Source organism: Bubalus kerabau, chromosome 4, assembly GCF_029407905.1.
Source record: "Bubalus kerabau isolate K-KA32 ecotype Philippines breed swamp buffalo chromosome 4, PCC_UOA_SB_1v2, whole genome shotgun sequence".
In the NCBI taxonomy this organism is placed as follows: domain Eukaryota; kingdom Metazoa; phylum Chordata; class Mammalia; order Artiodactyla; family Bovidae; genus Bubalus; species Bubalus kerabau.
The window spans coordinates 139936392-139961030 of NC_073627.1; the positions used below are offsets into that span (position 1 = coordinate 139936392).

The window sequence follows — 24639 nt, forward strand, 5'->3', positions numbered from 1 at the left end:
TCGGAGACTGCATCCTTTGGTGTGTTCCAGCTTGTCTATTCAGAACTAACTTGGCACAGTGATCGCGAGAAGAATGGCCGTCTTCATACTTCTTGGGGGGAACTCTTGGCAAACCAGGCTGATATGGACAGGCAATAATTAAATTGCCTTGGATAGTGTCTAATATAATTGAGACCAAGAACTTGTAAAAAAGTACCCCACACAAAGAGCTATCTCTCATAGGTAGTCCCTGGAGACTTGGAGCTCTTTCTTTACTGTATTATAAGACCTAATATCTTAATTAAAATGAGAAAATATTCGGGGGAAAAACTAGGAGCAGACAATTTGCAAGAAATAAAAGATCCTTTTCTGCCTAGAGGCTTTGAAAGGCAAAATTTTATGGGCTTGACTTCTCAGTTTGAAAGACAAGGACATGGAAATATTTTATATGGAAATGAATGAATAAAAAAGCAGGGTTAGTTTACCTCTTCTTTTCAAAAATGAGATTTTAAAAAAAGTTTCATTTGTGTTTTTCTAAAGACTGATGAGGAAGAGACAATTCAGAAAATGCTAAAAGCCTAAAATGCAGGTGGTTTCATGATTTTAATCAGCTTTTGTGTTTTGTGCTTTCAGATCATTGGCATTAGCAGTAGTTGTTTAGATGCTAAGTCATGTCTGACTCTTTTGGGGCCCCGTGGACTGCAGCCCACCAGGCTCCTCTGACCATGGGATTTCTCATGCAAGAATACTGGAGTGGATGCCGTTTCCTTCTCAGGGGATTATCAGAGAGTATTGCAATCACAGATAAAGGTGTTCTTCATCTCTTTCCTCTCTGTTTGCCTAGAACCTTGAACTTCTTGAAGGGCTCTTACCTCTAATCCCATTGCTGTCTTCACTGTCCGCTCTTAGGTTAAGGACCCTTTACTCCACATGTACTCTTTTTTTTTTTTTTTACTTTTTGGCCACACCCTGTGGGATGCAGGATTCGGAATCTTAGTTCCCTACGAGAGATTGAACCCACACCCTGTGCGTTGGAAGGCAGAGTCTTATCCATTGAACTTCCAGGGAAGCCCCTACATTTCCTCTTTGTTCAGGAGTATCTTGCATATTATCAGCCTTGATTGTTGTTGATACCTGGCCCAGGCATCTTCCCTGGGATGGATGTAGAAGAGCATCACTAAGGAACGTGCCTGACAGCCATCAGACACTTCTTTGTGCGGCTTTTTTTTTTTTGGCATTGTTTTTACAGGAGATTATAATATTCCTGATAATTCTGGAAGAATATGTTATCCAACTGTATCATGACTTTCCACCTATGAATAAAAAAAAAAAGTGGTCTCACAGTATACAGAGGGTGGTGGCATATATTGGTGTATCAAAAAGGATGCACAAAACAGTTTTTCCTGATTATTCTTAATATTTATTTTTATTTATTTATTTGGCTGCGCTGGGTCTTGTTGCAGCATGTGAACTCTTTAGTTGTAGCATGTAGGATCTATTTCTCTGACCAGGGATGGAACCCAGGCCCTCTGCATAGCAAGTCCAGGGTTTTAGCCACTGGAACACCAGAGGAGTCCCCTTGTACTTTTTATCATTTCTGAAATTATCTTGTGCATGGTTACATATGTAATATATATTATATGCATGTAATTAATGTAAATATTACATATGATACTGAGGTATATTATTTAAATGCTCATATTTAAATATTTTTATATATTTACATATATCTAAAATTTGCTGCCTTCTCCTTTAGAATGTACAGGAACTTTATTTCTAGCACGTGGTAAATGCTTATTGACTGGTTTTTTTTTTTCTTTTTTAAATATAATGAATTCATCCTTTGGATAGAACCAAGGTATAACGGTATGAATATCAAGCACTAGACTCTTAAAATGATTGAGGCACAAATAATTAGTTGGTTTTTAAGTTCATTTTAATTCAGTTAAGGAAGTTCTTACTGAAGCCCAGAATAACGGTTTCATTTATTCCAGGTCTAACGTTTTTCGGGATGGTATAACAGTTTTCTGGGGCCTTTATAATAATTGGTCACAGTCTCTTTTCAGTGATCCCATATTTCTGAAATTACAGTTGTGAAATTCTTTTCCCATCCAGAACTCATTGGTGCGGTACATTTTATTGAATGGCTACTCTGTACCAGCTCCTAGAGATGCAAAACTAACCTTGTCCTGTAGGTTCTTACCATTGAAGGGGAGAGGAACACTAGCCAATGTGGTACAGGTAGAGTGCTGAGAGAGGAGCAAATTCCAGCATTTGTGGGAGAGACAACCAAGCCAGAGTTACAGTTTTGAGGAAGAAACTTCTAAGATCCTGTAGATGTCAGAATTAGCAGTTAAAGAAGGGTGTGTTGTATGAGTGAGACATGGAGGGTTGGTGGGGAGGAGGAGAAAAGTGGTTCCAGGTAGACGAATCATGTTACTGTGAGGATCTGGAGCACATGGGAGAATACACGTGGCTTTATGTGAAAGGAGCATAGATTTTTGAGGTAGTGAGCAGTGTACAGTGTGGCTGGGAATGTGGCTAGGAGCCACGATGGGAAGAGACTTACAAAGTGATCTAGTGTGTCTGGAGGACGGTGGAAATCGCTGGCTGTTTTTATTGTTCTTTCTATGTTTGGCTGTGCTGGATCTTTGCTGCAGTACCTGGGCTTAGTTGCCCCTCACTCAGTGTGTGGGATCTTAGTTCCCCAACCAGGGATCAAATCCGTGTCCTCTGCATTGAAAGGCAGATTCTTAACACCACCAGGGAAGTCCCAAGTGGCTGGTTTCAACCAAAGGAGGAACATGGGCAGAAGTTTAAGGCACGTGGATGATTGGTACACTTATAAATTAGGACCTACCCTTCATCCTGTCCATCCTACAAGTGGTTATCTGTTTCTGAAGTTGCAGCAGAGGAGGAGGTGGGAATGGGTCAGGGCAAAGCCATCCCTAGTGATGTAAAGAGGTCGCCTCCAAGTGCATAGCTTGCTCTGTGTATGCATGTTCAGTTGCTCAGTCATGCCTAATTCTTTGTGACCTCATGGACTATAGCCCACCAGGCTCCTCTGTCCATGAAATTTTGAGGGCAAGAATACTGGATTATGGTCGCCATTCCCTTCTCCAGGGGATCTTCCTGACCCAGGGATCGAACCCACATCTCCTGCATTGGCAGGCGATTTGTTTACCACTAAGCCAAAAGAGGTCCCCTCAAAGTGCACAGTTCATTATATGGCAGAATAATTGGTTAAATAACACTTTATAAAGGATCAAGGCAAAAGATGTTCTCATCTCCCATCACACCATTTTTTTTTTTGGCCCTTTCCTCTGCCTCATTTTCCCACCTTAGAACAACAAGGTCATGCTCTTCCGCCAGCTGCAGCAGATGACGTACAGCCTGATAGAGTGGCGGTCCCAGATCCTGTCTGGCACCCTCCCCAAAGATGAACTGGCAGAGCTCAAGAAGAAGGTCACAGCCAAGATTGATCATGGGAACAGGTAAATCAGGGATGACATCTATCTCACTGAGAACTTGGAAAAACCCAGTCACATTCAGGCAGAGGACACACCTCCCCAAGGGCTTGTGATCTTGGAGTCACCAAAGAATAGTGCGTACTGCTTTCTTTCAGCTTTGGGAACCATTTAATTGTGTAGAAGAAACTGCCAGTGCCCTTCATGGGCCAGCACAGGCCCTGTACTGGATCTCTGGTCTCAAGGAGATGACAGATGAGCAGGGCACCTGGGGCTTGAATGGAAGGAACTCCACTGCCAGACAAACGCAGGTCTGAGCATCAGAAACTGGCAGTTTCTGGGACCTGAGATAATCTCTATTTTATTCCTTTTTAAATTTTTTTTTTTATATTGGAGTATAGTTGATTTACAATATTGTGTTAGTTTCAGGTGTACAGCAAAGTGATTTAGTTATACTTATACCTGTATCTATTCTTTTTCAGATTCTTTTCCCATACAGATTATTACAGAATATTTAATAGAGTTCTCTGTGCTATACAATAGACCCTTGTTGATGATCTGTTTTATATATAGTAGTTATATATGTTAATACCAGACTTATCCCTCCTTCCTTCTCTGTTTGTTCTAACAGTGGATTTTTTTTTTTAATTTTTTATTGGAGTATATTTGCTTTACACTGTTGTGTTAATGTCTGCTGTACAATGAAGTGAATCAGCTATATGTATACATACGTCCTCTCCCTCTTGTACTCCCTTACTCCCATCCACCCCTCTAGGCCATCACAGAACTCTGAAAGTAGATTTAAAATCAGCAGCTTCATTCTCTCTCTTTCTCTATGTCTTCCCCTAAGTGGGACCTATTGTTTATGCTGTGTGCAAACCAGATTTGCCAGAATAGTAAAGCATGCTTTTAGCTTCTATTATGTCTTCAATAACCTCTATAACCTCAGTAACCTCTTAATTAAGCTTCTCAATGGCCCCAGCATATATGTAGGTCCCTGATATTACTGCCCTTTGGAAAATGAAAGATTCAATTAATTCATCAAAATTGATTGTGACCTGGGATTCAGCCCTCCTGCCCGGCTCTTTCTAAAACACTGGACTAGTTTCTCAGTTTTTGTTGATGATTCATTTGACATTTAGTTTCAGTTTCTGTTGTTGTTGTTCAGTTGCTAAGTCATGTCTGACTCTGCAACCCCATGGACTGCAGCACACAAGGCTTCCCCATCCTTCACTGTCTCCTGGAGTTTGCTAAAATTCACGTCCACTGAGTCGATGATGCCATCAAATCATCTCATTCTCTCTCACCCTCTTTTCCTCCTGCCCTCGGTCTTTCCCAGCATCAGGGTCTCTTCCAGTGAGTCAGTTCTTCGTATCAGGTGGCCAAAGTATTGGAGCTTCAGTTTCAGCATCAGTTGTTCTAATATATATCAGTCCTTCCAATATTCAGGGTTGATTTCCTTTCGGATTGACTGGTTTGATCTCCTTACAGTCCAAAGGACTCTCAAGAGTCTTCTCCAACACCACAATTTGAAAGCAGTGCTGGGAGATTCTTAAACAGCTAAGAGGGGATAAGCGGCTCCCTTTGGCACATATGCTGCCAGTGTATTTTTGAGTCTTGGCACAGAGTGGCATCAGCCTGGGGGCCCCTGGTCTCTGCTACAAGATGGTAACATCCCACAAACAGCAGGACATGCCTGCCTTTTCAGCCCTTTGAAGCAGCTCGAGAAATTAAGCTGCTCCATCGGTGCATCCGTGATTCAGTCTCTGAGAGGCCAACATGGGCCATCGCTCATGATCCTGGGTGGCCTGTGGGTCTGGCTCCCATGACAAGGGACCTGCCAGACTGAATCAGTTGATGGAGAAGCCATAAAACAGGGCAGAGGGAAATTAGGCATTTTTGCTTTCTTCCCAAAGACTTAGCACATGTCTTGGCACTATTATGCCTGAGTTTTCTTGGCATTTGGACATCACCACTCCTGAATTGCTAGTGCCAGGAATGCTTTCTGGGAATTCAGATTGCAGTATCGTGTTTCAACCACAATCCCCAACTTCTTAGAACTAAGAACAGTTTTTTCTGCTTTAGTGTTGGGCATAAAAGCCTTGGTGGGATGGTGCCAGGCGGGGAGCCTATGGCCCTTACTATTGCCATGCAGCACCCAGAGCTACATTTACTTAACACAGCCAGAGGTTTCCTGTGCTAGTTGCTGCAGTCGAAACTAACACTCATTGAAAGCATGATACATGCTGGATATTAGGTGCTTTATGTGCATTATCTCATTAAATTCCCCTGTAATCCTAACACTATATTTACAGATGAGGAACCCAGGGCTTTGCAAAATTAAGTAGATTACTCAAGGACTTCCCTGGTGGTCCAGTGGTAAAGAATCCGCCTTCCAGTGCAGGGGACTTGGTTTCAATCCCTGGTTGGGGAACTAAGCTCACAAGCCACAAGTAAAGAGAAAGCTGCACACTGCAACAAAAGATCCTGTGTTCTGCAACTAAGACCCGACACAGCCAAATAAATAGTTTTTGTGTTGTTGTTTTTTAAATGTAGATTACCCTAAATCACCTTGCTAGGAAGTGTTAAAATCAGGATGTAAATTTTGGTTCAGCTGACACCAAAGTCCGGGTTCTGAGATAGATTTTGTGATACCAATGCCAGGACTTACTTCCTTGGTCTCCTTTAAGATAATCTTGAATGAAGTACTATCCCCCATGCCGGTGCTTTTAAGGAAATCAGGACAAGTCCCCCAGTATTTGAGCATTTGTCTTTCATAGAAGTTCCCATAGCAAAGTAAAGATGAATAGGGGGAAAGAAGCATCGGTTAGAGTATTTTGGTTAGAGTGAGTGCCAATTTTGCATTTTCCATTGAGGTTCTTGGGACCAGATTACTTTGCATATTGTTTACAAGTTTGGGTAACATTATCCTAAATTTTTTAGTTTTTGTTTGGAAAGAAGGCTGAAATTGAAGCGAGAAAATTCAGTGAGTTCTCGTCTTAACTTGTCCAGCACCCAGCCTTTCATCCCAATCCTCTGGGTTTTTCCATGAAAGCTCGTATTTTCTATTTATGAGTGTGCTGAGTCTTTGTAGCTGCACAGGCTTTCTCGAGTTGTGGCGAGTAGGGGCAGCCCTCTAGTTGCAGTATTTGGGCTTCTCATTGTAGTGTCATCTCTTGTTGCAGAGCAGCAACTCTAGGCCTGTGGGCTCAGCACCTGCAGCTCTAGAGGTGAGGTTCAGTAGTTGTGATGCATGGGCCTGGCTGCCCCAGGGTTTATGTGGAATCTTCCCAGACCAGAGATCAAACCTGTGACCCCTGCATTGGGAGGCAGGTTCTTAACCACTGGCCCACCAGAGTTGTCCCTCCATGAAGAGTCTTCAGAGAAGAGTCTGCTCCTGGTGAGGAGAACCAGCTGACTACTCCTTTATTTCCAGAATGCTGGGGTTGGATCTGGTCGTGCGGGATGACAACGGGAACATTTTGGACCCAGATGAAACCAGCACCATTGCCCTCTTCAAGGCCCATGAAATGGCCTCAAAGAGGATTGAGGAAAAGATCCAAGAGGAGAAGGTGAGCTTCCTGAAATGTGCAGACCTTGGCCATGGAGGTTCCGTTTTTGCTTTTTTGTTATTTTGCTCTTTTTTTGTTTGTTTGTTTGTTTTTAACGAAGGAAAGGGAGTCATTGACAGCAGAGGTGGCATTGTTGTTGAGAAGAAATATCCATTTTCTCATTTTAGAAGCAAAATATAACAAAAAGAACAAGGCAGAAGTATATGTTCTGACTTGGAAAGATCGCAAAAGTATATATTACGTGGAAAAGAGCAAGATGCAAGAACCACATGTATAAAATACTGTTATATGTATTTCAAAAAAGAATAATATACAGCTGTGCTTACTTCTGTGTAGACTAACTCTGTAGTGATAGACAAGAAATTGACCAGTAATGGATGCCTCTGAATAGAACTGGGTGGGAGAGAACCCTTTTGACTGTTTAAACTTTTGAATTTAGTCCCTAGATTATGATTTCTAAAGGAAATAACAATAATATTTACAAATGAAGTTTTTTGAGAGATTTTAAAAATTGTAACTGGACAATAAATAAAAATTTGAAAGGTACAGAAAAAGAAAAAAGTCACCTACATTATGAAGCCCAACCATACTGATGTTTTGGTGTATGTTCTTCCAGTCTTTCTGTTCTAATGAGTGAAGAGTACTATTTATTTTCTTTAATTTGTAGGTTTTATTTTTTTTTTAGTAGTTGTAATGACATTTCATTGCATTTCTGGATCTAATGGCTAACTGTGGCTGAGGACAGACCTGTCCAGTGGAGTCTTACTTACGATGAGAGTCAGTCTCCCAAAGAATGATAATGAATCATGAATTTTATGCTTTGAGGTTTCCCCAGAAGCCATTGTGAGAGAGATGAGAACGTCTCAAAGCCATTAAAACTATGAGTTATTATAACCTTTAGATATATGCTCTTTAGACAGCATTTATTGAACTATTTGGGTTCAAGGCCTTTCACAAGACCTTCATTAAAATAATAATTCTATTTTGCTCACTCGATTACTTGTCTCTTTACATTTACTTTCTTAGTAAGTGCTTGTTTTGGGTGGTACTGGGTTGGCCAAAGAGTTCGTTTGTGTTTCTCTGTGTCTTCCTTAATGGAAAAACCTGAACGAATGTTTTGGCCAACCCAATAATTGTATCTGGCCCCGGTTTGGAGGCCAGTGTCTTTGCCAGTGTTTCCCATTTGCTGAAACCAAGATGACTTTCTCTCCTGTCCTCTGTGTTCAGTCCATTCTGCAGAACCTGGATCTGCGGGGCCAGTCCATCTTCAGTGCCGTCCACACCTATGGCCTCTTCGTGAACTTCAAGAACTTTGTCTGCAACATTGGGGAAGATGCAGAGTTGTTCATGGCCCTCTATGACCCAGACCAGTCCAAGTTCATCAGGTAGTGGAGACCCAGGTCGTCTGCCATCAATCTTGTGAAAATACCCAACCTTCACCTCCCCACCTCCCTGAGGATTTCTTTGCTGAGTTTGAGAAGGGAAGATGGAGAAAAAGGGGAGGATTTCAAGGCAGTGGAAAATTAACCCCGTTGGGCTGCTATGCTTTTCTGAGTGACCACTGAAACAGTACAGTAATATTTCATGTTTTAACTGGGTCTTAGAAATCACACAAAACTCATCAGAATAAAGAAGTTGTGGTACATATATACAGTGGAATATTACTCAGCCATAAAAACAAATGCATTTGAGTCAGTTCTAGTGAGGTGGATGAACCTAGAGCCTATTACACAAAGTGAAGTAAATGAGAGAGAGATAAACAAATATCACATGTTAATGCATAGATATGGAATCTAGAAAGATGGTGCTGATGAACCTGTTTGCAGGGCAGCAATGGAGACGCAGACACAGAGAACAGACGTGTGGACACAGCGGGGGCAGGAGAGCGTGGGGCGAATGGAGAGAGTAGCATGGAAACGTGTATATTACCATGTGTAAAATAAATAGCCAGTGGGTATTTGCTGTATGAGGCGGGGAGCTCAAACCTAGTGCTCTGTGATCACCTGGATGGGGTGGGAGGTGGGAGGGAGGTTCAAGAAGGAGGGGACATATGTATAGCTATGGCTGATTCATGTTGATACACGGTAGAAACCAACACAATATTATAAAGCACTTATCCTCCAATTAAAAATAATTAAATAAAACTCATCAGACCATGGCGACAGGGATGAAGGGATTCAAAAAACTGTAGGAGAGGGGCGAGGGAGGGATGACCCAGCAGAGCACTGAGGGCTTTCGGGCAGTGAAACCGTCCCGTATGGTACTGTCATAGAGGGTGTGCATCCTTTCACATTTGTCCATACCCATGGAGTATCCAACACCAGGAGTGACCCCTAATGTAAACCACAGGCTCTGAGTAATAATGACGTCTCAGGGTAGGTTCAGTGATTACAACAATGAATCCACCACTCTGCTGGGGGTTGTTGATAAAGAGGGAGGCTGGGCATGGAGTGCTGTTGTTGTGTTGTTAATCGCTCAGTTGTGTTTGACTCTGCAACCCCGTGGACTGTAGCCTGCCAGACTCTTCTATCCATAGAATTCTCCAAGTAAGAATACTGGAGTGGGTAGCCATTCCTTTCTCCAGGGGATCTTCCCATTTCAGGTATCAAAGCTGGGTCTCCTGCATTATAGGAAGATTCTTTACCGCCTAAGCCACCAGGAAGCCCGGGAATGAAGTGGGGCATAGGAAAGTCTGTACCTTCCTCTCAACTGGCTATGAATCTAAACTGCTCTAAAAAAGTAATGGTTATAAAATTTCAAAGACTTTAAGGAATAATAATAGACTTTGTTCAACCTACAGTCATCTGCTGAGCAGCTAAGCATATTTATTATTGAGAAGATGGTTAAAATTGTTTGTTTCTAAAATAGAAATCTTATGGGAGTGTGTTGATGTGGATTCCAGGGAATGGACTTGGAGCAATTCTTATAAAATTATATTCCTGATTCAGCAAAGCTGAAATTTATACAGAGGATTTGAGATGAAAGAAAGACTCCAGATAGAATCTGGTGGAATGTACTGGGCACAGGCCCATCTTGAGTAGTGCTTGTCATGGGGCTGTACTCGGTGTGCCTCTAGGAACTGGGCTGCAGCCAGAACACCAGAGAATGGTCATTGGTGTGGTTCAGTCCTGCCTGAATTTCACTGAGCTCTTCTGGACCACCTTTGGACCATATTAAGCCTGTACTGAGAGCAGCTTCCTCCCCACTCAGGTGCTCACCGAGAATATTTTTCTTTCCCTTCACCAGTGAAAACTACCTAATTCGTTGGGGCAGTAATGGAATGCCCAAGGAAATCGAGAAGCTCAATAACCTTCAAGCGGTCTTTACTGTAAGTCCTACCTAGGTTTAACCCTTTCCTTGGTTTATGATGTTCGTGAGTACATGTGGTAAGTATATAGAAAACTTAAAAACTGAAAACATGAAAATTGCAATTCTCACAATCCCTCTAGTAGGAATAATCCGCTCATTTATTCACCAAATATTTATTGAGCACCTCTTAGAGACCAGGCACTGATCTAGGCACTTGACATACATCAGTGAACACATCAGATAAGAATGTTTTTTTTGTCCCAAAGGAGCAGACAATAATAAGCAGTAATCAGGTAGATGAGTACTTTGTACAGAATGTTAGAGTTTTGAGTGCTTTGGGAGAATTGGGAGTTTCTGGGCTGGGGGAGGCATGCTGTCTTAAATAGGTAAGTCAGGGCTGCTCTCATTGAGAAGGAGTTTTGGAGTAAGAACTTCCAGTTGAAGAGGGAGTAAGCTGTGCAGATAGAGAGAGGAGTCTTCCAGGCCAAAGTTATTGCCTGGGCAAAGACTGGGCTAGACTTTTCTGTTGGCTTGTATTTCAATGGACTTTTCCCTCTGCTCTTCCATTTCCCCAAGGCAGGAGGTATGCTGCTGTATATGGACTGAGAGCCAGGAAATGTATTGAGCTATAGCTTGGAATCTGCTGACTCTTTCTCATAGGCTAGGAACTCTCTTGCGATTCTTGGACTTTTTTTGACATCAGTGCTTGAAAAGCCCAGGTGCCGCTGCCAACTGCTCTGAGCAGTGGGTGGGTTTCCCAGCTCCCATTAAGCCTAAAAGAGATACTGATGCCCCTTTCTTCCTTTTTCCCTTAAGCCACCCCCATATTTTGTCTGCTTATTCTTCTTAGTCTCTCTTACAGCAAAGAAAACAAGAGTCTAAGATTAAAGTACCAAAAGGAGTGATAGGAGCAGTGGTTTGCATGTTACCAGATTCACGCTTGCTCTGCTTGCCACTGGACAGGCCAGTAAGTCAGGAGACAAGGTGTTGAGGCAGTGAATAACAATTTTATTCAGAAAGCCAGCTGACCAAGAAGGTGGCAGACTCAGTTCAGTCATTCAGTTGTGTCGGACTCTTTGCAACCCCATAAATTGAAGCATGCCAGGCCTCCCTGTCCATCACCAACTCCTGGAGTTCATTCAAACTCACATCCATCGAGTCGGTGATGCCATCCAGCCATCTCATCCTCTGTCGTCCCCTTCTCCACCTGTCCCCAATCCCTCCCAGCATCAGAGTCTTTTCCAATGAGTCAACTCGTCACATGACAGAGTTGTCATGGCAGACTTGTGTCTCAAAATAATCATTTTATCAGGGTCTGGATGCCAGTTTTTTGTTGTTTTTTTTTTTTTATAGAACAGGGAAGGGGAGGAGGGGAGGAAGTCCATAAGTCTTTCAAATATCTCCTGGAATGGCCAGCCTCTGGGAGGGGATGTGTTCATTTCTTCTGTCTTGAAGCCACTCACAGGTGGACAGGATCTGGATGTTTCCCTGAACAAAGGGACTATGGTTTACCCTTCAGGCAGAGGGGCAGGCATCCCTGAGGCAGGCCATTATGTATAGACAGTATCCTTTTAAAAGTGAACAAAAGCTATGGGAAGCAAAGGTTAAAGTAAACTGATCCAACTTGCAATCAGATTTTGTTCTTCCCTGTAACACCAGTACAGGCTTATTCTTCCTCCTTCCCTTCCTTCCAGCTTTTTGTTGTCCATTCCATCCATTAAAACTCTACCCCTAGGACGAGAGTGGTCTGTTTCTATCCCTGCACTGACCCATCCATACCTTTACCACCTAATAAGTGTGGACAAGAAAGAGTCTAGAGCTCTTCCCCAAAACAGTATTTCCTCAATTCTGAGATATGTGTTTTTTTCCCATGAAATAAAAAGACATTTATCAGTCAATATGTACATAATTAAAATTTTAATATTATTAAATTCTTGGTCCATCTTTTAATTAACAGTGTTTTAGAATAGCTGCGATTCACTCACCCTCCCTCCTCCCCCTATCAATTAGGCTCTTCCTATATCTAAATTCACATCCAACTTTTTCTATTAGATGAAATGTGACTGATTCCTTGGTCCTTAAACATTCTACAGAAAGTTCATTTGTAAATGACTGCATATTATTAAATAATATCGGTGTGCCCCAGTAAATGTAACCAGGCACTTGTGTTGTTGTGTGTTAGTCTCTCAGTTCAGTTCAGTTGCTCAGTCGTGTCCAACTCTTTTCAACTCCATGGACTGCAGCCCACCAGGCTCCTCTGTACGTAGAATCCTCCAGGCAAGAAATACTAGAGCGGATAGCCATTCCTTTCTCCAGGGCATCTTCCCGACCCAGGGATCGAACCCAGGTCTCCTGCACTTTGAGGCACTTGAAGTCTTTCTGTTAACAGAAGCCTCAAGGTTGATATTGTCATTGGTATATATTCCTAGCTTGGAGCCCTGAGTTAACTTGATTATAGAGGATAGATGTGAACTGATAGTTTAAAAAATTCTTTCTTGATTCACTAAAGAGGCCTTGGGAAGCTGTTTCATGAAAAGAATTTGAGATGCAGTTAAATCATTTCTGATGTTAAGGTGAATGAGTTATGTGAGCTTTGTGGGTTTACTCAACCATCCTAGGAGTACAAAAAAGCTTAGAGCATGAGCCACAAAAAGACAGAGACATTTCATCCACACATTTCTCATTAATCAACACACTCAGAGAAGCCCTCAATGGATACCTCTCAGAAAACAGAGGAATAATTACAAAAAGCAGAGCATGTAAATTTCTGTGTTATAGTTGCCTCACAGGATTATTTGGAAGGTAAGGTGAAATATCACCAGCCTGTGTGGATACAAAATAAATGTCAGTGTCTCATAAGTTTTAATTTCATTTGGCACTGGAAGGCACCTGGTGCTCAGATATGCCCTGGCAGGATATAAAGTCGATGTGACAAAGGACCCTGAATAAGCTGGAGACTTGAAGATGAATATAATCTGATTTATAAATTTGAAGCAGGAGCTGGGGGATTTTTTTTTAATTCTTTTTTTTTTATACAGTCATTTTCCTATGACGCCGTGAGAGTTCTTGGCTGGATGCAGATAGGGGAGGAGAGGAGTCATTCTGATATTTGAGTATTAAGGAGTATGCTCTGGGGACTTCCCTGGTGGTCCAGTGGCTAAGACTCTGGGCTTCTAATGCAAGGAACCCGGGTTCGATCCTTGGTCAGGGAACTAGATCCTACATGCCCCAACTAAGAACAGTTACAGCCAATAAATAAATAAATAAATTTTAAAAAGTATGCTCTGAACAGTATTTTATTGTAGAATCAATAGAAAGAAATCGGAGGTGAGAGGGTGATGCAACGTGACTTCCTTTTTCTGTGCTCTCTGCCCCATAGGACCTCAGCAGCACAGACCTCATCCGGCCCCGCATCAGCCTCGTGTGCCAGATTGTCCGAGTTGGCCACATGGAGCTGAAGGAGGGCAAGAAGCACACCTGTGGACTCCGGAGACCCTTTGGAGTAGCAGGTACAGAAAGAGCCCGAGATGGATGTAAAATTAAACATAGAACTTAGGATCCAGCAATCCTACTTGCCTATGCTCAAACCAAGTAAAATCAGGGACTATATTTCTTTTAACTTTAAAAAAAATCTTTGATTGGAGTACAGTTGATTTGCATGTTGTATTTCAGGTGTATGGCAAAGTGTTCAGTTATCCATATACAGAGTGTTCAGTTACACATATACATATATTCATTCTTTTTCAGATTCATTTCTCATATAGGTTATCAGAATATTGAGTAGAATTCCCTGGGCTATACAATAAATCAATCTTGGCTATCTTTTTCTTTTGAATTTTTTATTTTGTCTTGGAGTCTAGCCGATTGACAGTATTGGGATATTTTCAGGTGAACAGCGTAGGGGCACTCATCCATACCTATACATGTATCCATTCTCCTCCAAACCTCCCTTGCATCCAGGCTGTCATGTGACCTTGCAGAGTTCCATGCACTCTATACAGTAGTTCCTTGTTGGTTATCCATTTTAAAGATAGCAGTGTGTACATGCCCGTCCTTATACTCTTGTTTACAGCAGCGCATTGGTCACAACAGCCAAATGGTAGGAGTAACCCAGGTATCTGTTGATGAATGAATGGATAAACAAAAGGGTCTGTCCCTACAGTGGAACAGCCTGAAGCAGTTGGAAAATTCCATCACATGCTTCAGCCTGAAGAAACTTTGAGGATGCTGTGTTAAGTGAATTAAGCCAGTCACAAAACGATGAATATTAGATGATAACTCACTTTTATGAGGAATCTAGAATGATCACATTTACAGAGACAGAAAGTGGAATGGTAGTTCCTAGAGACACAGGTGGCAGGGTGAGGGGACACAGGAGGTATTTTTTAAAGGGGTAGAGTTTCTGTTTGGGAAGAGGAAAACATCTGGAGGTGGATAATGGTGATGGCTGCATGACAGTGTGAATGTTTTAATTTTAAAGACTTTTTTAAAATCTTTATTGATTTTGTTACCATATTGCTTCTGCTGCTCATGTTCTGGTTCTTTGGCCACAAGACATGTGGCATCATAGCTCCCTGTCTAGAAATCGAGCCCCCGCCCCCTGCATTAGAAGATGAAGTCTTTTTTTCTTCTTTATTAAACATTTGTATTGGACCGTAGTTGATTTACAGTGTTGTATTGGCTTCAGGTGTATAGCAGAGTGAAGCAGTTACACATATACATATATCCACTCTTTTTTAGATTCTTTTCCCATATAGGTCAAAGTATTGAGTCGAGTTGCCTGTGCTTTACAGTAGAAGACAAAGTCTTAAGCACTGGCCTGTCAGAGAAGTCCCAGTGTGAAAATTTTCAGTGCTACTGAGCTGTACATTTTTAAATGGTCGAAATGGTAAATTTCATGTTATGTATGTGTGCGTGCATGCTCAGTTGCTTTAGTCATGTCTGACTCTTTGCAACTCCATGGACTGTAACCTGCCAGGTCCCTGTGTCCGTGGGATACTCCAGGCAAGAATACTGGAGTGGGTTGCTATTTCTTCCTCCAGCGGATATTCCCCACTAAGGGATTGAATCCAAGTCTCTTAGGTCTCCTGCATTTGCAGGTGGGTTCTTTACTGCTAGCGCCACCTGGGAGGCTCCATGTTTTTCCACAATAAAAATAATTTAAAAGAAAGAAAAGAGGGAGGAAGGAAAGAGAAGACCCAGAGACAGTGCAAAATGAATTTGGTTGTAAGTGTTAGCCTTAGGCACTCGCTTTTGGTGGTGCTCGGGTAAATACCCCGTGTTTGTTTCTCCCTCCCTGCCCAGTTATGTATCTTGTACACAGCAAGCCTCTGGGTAAAGCCTCTGTTTGTCTATTGGAATCTTCCTTGCCTGCAGCCACGTATTGATCTTACCTGAATAAAATTCTCCTTGAAAAGCTGTTTGTCTAGGAAATTTACTCATCAAAGGCAGCATTGCTTTCAAAGAGGGTCATTGGCTTCAATCAGACTCCATAACCTTTCAGAAGGCCCTGCATTTTCCTCTGTAGTTTGTTAAATGGAGGATATATATTTTTGGTCTTACTCTGACATTTTGGTCACTAAGTAGTCCTGAAAGCCATCAATCCTGCTCCTGGAACGAGGACCCAGAAACTCCACATTGTCAAGGTCAACCTGTGGGTCACATGGCTGGTGACGCCCCAGGAGGCTGTGTGCGTCGTGGGTCCCTTGAACCTCCCTGCACCCCTTTCCTCTCAAGGTTGGCCAGGTTGTGTCTAGAGGAGACAACACTATTCGTGATAGTGAATTAAAATGAAATCCCAGGAAAGGCAAGCAGCCTTGGCCCAGGACTGTTTAGCCACCTACACAGCAATCTATTCCTTCATAGAAGTTGAAGGCGTTTTCTAGGTCGTTGTCCTTCTAACTGGGCTAAGGAGATTGGAACATCAAGCTTGAGGCTTTTATTTGCTCCTGTGTTTCTGTGTGTGTGCATGTGTATGTTTGTTCAGGGCATGGAGATTAATTTAGTTTAAGCCTTGATGCCAAACGTCAGCAGAGGTTAGCAGTAACTAGATGATGTCCACAAATGCACTGCCTACTTGGGGGTTTAAATTCAAATTTTGCAGTGTTTGTCTGTGTGCGTGTATGCACTCAACACACAATGTTTGCCGGGGTCTTGTAAGAGCTGACAGCAAGTGCATGTCATGCTTGCTTTTTACAGCTTCCTTACACTAACATTAATTCCCAAGCCTAATACATTACGTGTTTAGGTTACTTTGAGCAAGCATTTCCTCCTGGTTCCTTAGCTTTTCTTATGATTATTGCATCATAGCTTGGAATTTCTTTTAATCTCCAAACAGGTTAGCTAGGGTGTGGATTATTAGTGCATGTTTTATGACTAGTTTGTAATTTATTAACCAAGGCTTGATGGCCTCTTGCCTCGGGGCCTTGTCTACCCTCAGCTGCCTGTGGAGTCAATGCCCCACTTCTTAGTTCTCTAGGGAGCAGGCAGAGTTTGGTTAAATGGTTTGCCGGGTGATCACTGTTGGGTTCATACCCTGATTTTAACCACTTAACACTTCTGACCTAGGGAAAATTACCTACATTTCCCTGTGGGTCAGTTTCCTCATCTCTCTTTTTTAAAATTTGTTATTTATTTATTTGGCCGCATTGGGTCTTAGTTGCAGCACACGGTATCTTCGTTGCATCATGCAGGACCTTTCATTGTGGCATGCAGGCTTAGTTCCTCTGCAACATGTGGAATCTTTGCTCCCCAACCAGGGATCAAGCCCACATCCCCAGCATTGCAAGGTGGATTCTTAACCACTGGACCACCAGAGAAACCCCCTCTTTTTAAATTGATTTTTAATTGGAGAATAAGTGCTTTACAATGTTATGTTGATTTCTACTGTACAACAGTGCCAGTCAGCTATAAGTATACATATATCCCCTCCCTCTTGAGCCTCCCTTCTCATCTCTTAAAGTAGGGCTGGTATTAATATTTGTATAAAAAAGATAATATAAGCAGTGGGGTTAGCACAATGCTTCCTCAATAGCTCTTCTCATATGTGAAAGAGCAAATCAATACATGGTCTTCTAATCTATGCTGCTAATGACCTGCTGCCCTTGGTTTATGTGGAAACCAGGTGAGAAAATGTCGCATCAGAGGGACAGTGGGCCACTTAAGTCGTGAGTTCCTCTCCCAGGTCTTTTATTCTGTTGACACTCCTGCCCCGCCCCCCCCAAAAAAATGTATTCTCTTGTGTCTTAGAATGCGGGCTTACTAAAAATTGTCAGTGTAAGAATTAAGCAACTTGGTCTAGTAGAATTTTTTTCATATTTATTATTTTTATTTATTTTTTTAAAATTGGAAGATAATTGCTGTACGATGTTGTGCCAGTTTCTGCTGTACAACAACATGAATTAGCTATGTGTAAACGTATATCGCCTCCCTCCCACTGCCCATGCTGCCCCTCTAGGTCATCAGAGAGCAGCAAGCTGAGCTCCCTGTGCTGCACAGCAGGTCTCCACTAGCTGTCTGTTTCACACATGGCAGTGTGGATATGTCAGTGCCACTCTCGCCATTCATCCCCCTCTCTCCTTCCTTCTGCTGTGCCCTCAGGTCTCTTCTCTGTGTCTCTATTCCTGCAAGTAGATTCAACAGTACCATCTTTCTAGATTCCATATGTATGCATTAATGTAAGATACTTGGTTTTCTCTTTATGACTTACTTCACTCTGTATGACAGACTCCAGGTCCATCCACATCACTTACAAATGACCCAATTCCATTCCTTTTTATGGCTGAATAATATTCCATTGTAAATATGTACCACATCTTTATTCATCTGTCACTGGACATTGAGGCTGCCGGCATGTCCTGGATATTAGAGTTTTTAAAGAGGGTAGTCTGCAGGGTTGATCTTAGAACACCCAGACCCCTGCCGAGGACCCTGATGAATTGCTCTTCTGCCAGCCTAGGGACATTGGGAGTCATCATTGACAAAAAAATAAACATCTCTGCCTGCTCTCTCTTCCTCCAGGATTCTGTGTTTGCTGATACTGTAATTTTCCAGTTCTTCACTGAGGCCTAAAGTAATTAGCTTCTTTTTTTTTTTTTTCAATTTTATATTTGTTTTTTTTTTAAACACCAAAAATATTTTGTATTGGGGTATAGCCAATTAACAATTTTGTGATAGTTTCAGGCGAACAGTGAAGGAGGGACTAAGCAAATACTGGAGCAGGTTGCCATGCCCTCCTCCAGAGGATCTTCCCAACCTGGGGGTCTAACCCACATCTGTTAGGTCTCCTATATGCAGGCAGGTTCATTACCACTCGCCCCACCTGGGAAGTCCAGCAATTAGTTTCTTTAATTAAGTTTTATCTTTTTCCTAGTGATGGATATTACTGATATTGTTCATGGCAAGGTGGATGATGAAGAAAAGCAGCATTTTATTCCCTTTCAACAGTAAGTACTTTGGCACTTATCCAGGTTAATTGAGACCTGGGTTAGGCCTTTGGGAGGTGCATTTACACAGAACCAAGTGCTCAGAACCTTTTGCCCAGTTAGACAAGGAAAACTCTTGACAGAAGATTATATTCAAAATCCTCGTATTAGACTGCAATTTAAGAGAGTAACCTAACTTCTTCTGATTCTACAGAAATGACTGAAGCAGTATAAGGGACACATCTAGCAGGTTATGGTACCGTATAAATGCCAGAGTCTGCCTGTACTTTGTCGTATGGAATGGTTATCACAGAGGACCAGGAATTAAGTAGGACAGCACAGGGCTTCTCAGGCTGTAGCCTGTACATGAAGCACCTGGGATCTTGATGGGATGCATGCAGAACGCCATCTGGTAGGTCTGGAGTCTCCATCTAATAGACTTCTAGGTGATGCTGCTGCTGCAGATCTGGGGAGCACACTTGGTGAGAGTGAAGGGTGGACTAGTCCTTGGGTTCCTGCGAGCGGAGGAAAGCCGGCCCAGGAGTGCCTGGAAGGATGCCCCTTGACCTGCACTCAAGCCCCCTTACTGAGCCTCGGGAGTTGGAGCCCTGAGTGGGCCACTGGGGGACGCTGCAGAGCTGTTTTCCATCCGTGTAACTGAGTGAGCGTGCCTGTGAACATCACGACTGACCCCAGCAGGCATGTGCCACTTAACCTCGCACAGGCGGTTTTGGGAGCATTGCTGTGTCTAACTCCTAACGAGACAGTCATGTCAGTGAGGGAAGATGACTGTCTTGGCCAGTGTAGAGCCTCTACCACAGATCAGTGTGATAAACTGAGAATGCCAGAAATTAGACCCAGGGATATCTGAGTTAATGTGATTTTATTAATAATAAGTAATGGGTTGGCCAAAAAGTTCGTTCAGGATTTTCCATAAAATGTTACGGAAGAATCCCCTAACAAACTTTTTTGACCAACCCCAATAATATGGTTATGTTAGTTTTAAAATTATTTTTAAATGATATTTAAAAATCAGTGGGGAAAGATAAGCCATGCAAAAGCTATTGTTCAAGACTAGCCAGCCATTTCAAAAACTAAGTTAAATCCTCATCTCCCAACTTAAACCATCATAATTTCCAGATGATAACACATAAAAGGGTAAGAGCCAACAGTCTTAAAGTACTATAGGAAAATAAAAGTTTTATACCATGTGATGTGTGGGAAGTCTTTCTGAGTCAAATACCAGAGATTTGACTGAAAAAAAGAAATTGATTTAACCACACAAAAATTTTAAACAACTTATACATAGAAAAAGTTTAATAAAACCTTGGCAGTTTGCTGTGTCTTGTATAATACAATAAATATTAAAATAAATAGCATAGACATGAATATATAAACTATAAAAACATGCTTATGATAAAGATAATTTTCATATCTATGAATGTTGTTTCTGCTATATATACATATATTATTAGGCACTGTGTATATATGTACTAGGAGCAGCATTCATGAATATGAACTGTTAGTTATTCAGCTGTGTCTGACTTTTTGTGACCCCATGGACTGTAACGCACCAGACTCCTCTGTCCATGGGATTTCCCATGCAAGAATACTGCAGTGGGTTGCCATTTCCTTTTCCAAGGCATCTTCCCAAACCAGTGATCGAACCCGGGTCTCCTGCATTGTAGGCAGATTCTTGAGCATTATATGAAATACTATATGGTAATATGATACAATGGCTTCGCCAGTGGCTTAGCAGTAAAGAATCCACCTGCCAATGCAGGAGACCCAGGTTCGATCCCTGGGTTGGGAAGATACCCTGGAGAAGGAAATGGTAACCCACTCCTGTATTCTTGCCTGGGAAATCCCATGGACAGAGGAGCCTGGCAGACTACATTCCATGGGGCTGCAAAGAGTCAGACACAACTTAGCAACTAAACAACAAAAAAATATGATACAATATTATGTGTGTATATATAAATAATCAAGGCAGCATTCATGGAATTAAATTTAATCTGCTCCATACAAATAATATAAATAATTGTAGAACAGGAGCAGTATTATGGATATGAATTGTCTCCAAAGCATTTCTCTGTATTTCTCTCACTTTATGAAGTGGGTTTCTGGTTTGGTTATGTGCCTCCCGCTTACTTTCAGAACCAACTCTTTCTAGCAGTTGTGCTGAAACGCTGAGTCCTCAGATTGTCTCCACTACAGAATAAAACAAGCTTTGTGTCTCCGAGGAGCCCAGCCCTAATTTGATTACCACTCACTTTGCAGCCGGCAACCACTTTAAAGCCTTCACGATGCAAATCATGGCCTCTGGCATTGAACTCCAAGATTTATGGCAGAGCTTTTGTAACTTAACCTCAGAAGCTTTACAGCGATTGTATTGGGAGAGTTTTATACACATATCCTGCTAGACTGAGAGGGTGTCATTTGAAAACAACGCATACTGCAGCAATCCCACTTTTTAGGAACGTAGTGCAGTGTGGTGGTGGTGGTTTAGTCCCTAAGTCTGTGTTCAGCTCTTGCGACTCCATGGACTGTAGCCTGCCAGACTCTTCCATCCAGCCTGGGATTTCCCAGGCAAGAATACTGGAGTGGGTTGCCATTTCCTTCTCCGGAGGATCTTCCCATCCCAGGAATCGAACCTGGTTCTCCAGCATTGCAGGTGGTTTCTTTACCAACTGAGCCACCATGCTCCTGTACTGCAGTATGCTTCCTGTGTTGCCGGGGTCCAGCCCCGGTGGATCCAGGGAATTCGAAGCAGGGACCGCGTCGGCGAGGATCAGGAAACAACTGCTTAATTAAACTTTAATTAAGGATATAAATAGTAATAGAATAAGGATAGCTCAGTGAGGAAATTCAATGGAGAAAAGAGGCTGAAATAAGGATAGCTCAGTGAGGAAATTCAGTGAAGAAAAGAGGCTGAATAACTCAACCAGAAGGCAAGAGAAAGAACGACATGGGGAGACCAAGTTTCGGTGAACAAGGCCTGCACTTTATTTTCCAAAGTAGTTTTTATACCTTAAGTTATGCATAGAGGATAATGGGGGAAGGGGTAGAGTCATGCAGTAAGCCAGGCTTTCTTCCTGCAAACTTATCATATGCAAAAGTTTAGGTGATTTGCATCATCTTCTGGCCCGGAGGCCTGTTAATGTTTTAAGTCCCTTTCTTCAGAAAACTTACTTTTCTCTAAAGGTGATTGATGAGTCAAGTGCCACCCTCCAAAAGCATTAGATAAAGTTGCATTCCTACAGAGCAAAGGTGTGGTGGGCTATAACAAGAAAAAGAATTAACTCAAGGGTCCCAGGTTACAAACATTAAAACTACTATTTACACCAATTATATTAATCAATACACTGCCAGGGACACAGCAGGTAAGGGATATGGAGACTTAGCAGCAAACATTGGCCCAACAAGTGAAAAACCCTTCACCAAGACAATTTCTAATCAATCTTTTAACTGCTCAAAGAATCTGTATTTAGACAGTTTAGAACATCTCATGCCTCTCACAGTTGGGAGGCTCTGAGCAATCACATGTGGCCGGAAAAACCTATTCAGGCAGGCTAGAGGATTTCCAAAGGAGTTTGTAGGTTGAAACACTGTCACACGCAGGAATTATTAACTGGAGCTGTAAGCTAACTCTTTTTTCAGAGTGAGGTAGTGGGGGACAGCCCCCCGTAAAGTCTGAGGTGTAGGTGAAAGCACAAAGCAGAAAGTAGGCAGACTCGGGTTTTGGGGGTAGATGCTCAAGAATTTCCAGGGAGACTCCTGAAGCTTGATCCCGCCTTTGCGTATGCCGAGCCTCCTTCCTCATGACCTTTGCCACGGGCGGAGCTTGCTCCCCGCACTGTGTATTGTCAGGATACAGGTCTGAACCCTGCAGAGCAAGCTGGCCTGTGTGTTGTGGGCAGGAGACCAAAACCACAGCAGAGAAGACTGGCGACCAATGTTCTACACAGGCGGATAGGGAGTTCCCAATAGTGCTTGTGCTTTCCATAGAATGGGGGCTGTACTTCCCTCTTTGATCACCCTGTAAGAATCTCAGCCTGATGTGATTGTTAACGTGAGGCTTGTTTGCTGGTGCCTGTGGCGTTGCAACCCTATATATAGGTCGTCATCACATGGGATTCTACAAACACCATCCACAATCCATTGCATACGCAGCACTCTTGTACACTGAGTGTTGGCAGTAGGTGGGAGCTTTCAAGGCATGTGTTTTAAGGTCTGTTTCCTTACAGATGAAGAAACTGAAGCCTGAAGGGGAGACTCCGGCAGAGCTTACTGTCAAGTAGAACCAGAACTGGGGGCTGGGTCTCTTGCCCTTGCTTCCACCTTTCTACAGTTCCATTCCTTTGGCCTCTCCCACCTTGGAAAGCACATCAAGCACTGCCTCTGGTTTCAGTCTAATCATATGACCATCAGTTTTGTTTGTTCCTGAGTTGTTTTTTTTTCCCCTTCCCCCCCCCCCAAGTCATTTTGAGATGAATTTGCTAAGATAGGCACCCAGTGGGAAAGTAAAGATGGAAAGTATCCTGTAGTTAGGTTGCTTTACTATTTATATTTTCAAATGATAGGCCCATCAGACCCAGCAGTATCTGAGGCTCTGCTGCAGAGACTTCCTCTTTTTGTCTTACTGGTTATTTCTCATTTTCCCAGAATTGCCATGGAAACATATATCCGACAGAGGCAGCTAATCATGTCGCCCCTGATAACATCCCACGTGATCGGGGAGAATGAACCACTCACGTCAGTCTTGAATAAAGTGATAGCAACCAAAGAAGTGAATCACAAAGGACAAGGTACTCGGCCCTGTGTACCAAGCGGGGAGGGGGCTCTGGTGGGGTTCGGGAGTGGTGGCCCTCAGAGCTGAGTCCTTGGACTCTGGCCCTTTCATTATCTTTGTCTGATATAAAACAGACCCTGCTGGGGACTGCCCACCTCAACTTCCGACTGACACTGACGGCAGTTCGGACTTGAGAGCCTTGTCTCGCAGCTGTATTTTGTAAATTGTGTAGAATGAATTCTCATCTGATATGTCTCCTCACTTTTGTCTGCTCTATGATCCCAATGCTCTAAATTAAGGCACAAAGAAAAAGAGTTTGAAGATAATTATGTTCCACTCTCTGTATAGGTTTATGCCATTACATTTCCAAAAACTGCGAAGAGAGAGACCAAAGTCATGTAAATGAATATGATTTCATATAAAATAATGGGCTTTCCAGCCAATCATTTTTTCATACCTCCATATGTCATTTTGTTGACTTAGTTTTGCTGATTGAAACTAAATTTTAATTCGGGTAACAAGGGAAAATAGTTAAAATTTAGATACCAAGGTAGTGATGATTGGGGGTCAGTTTTTGAAGATAGAGTTACTTTCTTTTTAAACCACCTTGTAATTGTCTTCTGAAGGGGAAGCAATTAGGAAACGTTATTTTTGGCATATTTAGTTTGCCATCTATTGACAACTATTGCCATCTATTGTTACCCTGAGTGAGAAATAGATGTGAAGAAACACATATTCTAAAAATGAATAACCAAATATATTTCTGTTGTTTTAGAATTCCTAACCTAAGGATATAATTTATTAGAGTGGAAAATTCTTAAACTAATTAAATTTCTGTGTCTGTATAATTTTTTTTTAATCAAAACTGTAAGAAAATATTTCTTCTCTTCCTTCCTAACAAAATACTTTTCAAATGTTTTCATGCTCTTCATAAATATTTTTGTGGCTGTGTAATATTCCATTGCTTGGATTATATTTTTTTCTTCCCAAGCATGGAATCCCCTAGGTAAATACTTAAGTACTTTCTAGTTTGTCACCATTATAAATTGAAATAACTCTGGTATGGCTATCTTTATATATGAAGATATATAAGATAT

The 24639-nt window shown here is 42.1% G+C and overlaps 1 protein-coding gene across 4 annotated transcripts in view; it reads left to right on the forward strand.

Annotated features, from left to right (window-relative positions):
* DOCK5 (dedicator of cytokinesis 5) overlaps positions 1-24639 on the forward strand; it is a 278035-nt gene that overhangs the window by 129349 nt on the left and 124047 nt on the right. For 3 of the 4 annotated variants that reach the window (XM_055578761.1, XM_055578763.1, XM_055578764.1), the window contains exons 6-12: positions 3325-3473; positions 6883-7018; positions 8246-8403; positions 10265-10346; positions 13707-13836; positions 18699-18771; positions 23416-23558. In XM_055578761.1, the coding sequence (XP_055434736.1) occupies positions 3325-3473; positions 6883-7018; positions 8246-8403; positions 10265-10346; positions 13707-13836; positions 18699-18771; positions 23416-23558 (871 nt within the window). The remainder of the gene's footprint in view (positions 1-3324; positions 3474-6882; positions 7019-8245; positions 8404-10264; positions 10347-13706; positions 13837-18698; positions 18772-23415; positions 23559-24639) is intronic. The other variant, XM_055578762.1, reaches the window with a different exon arrangement.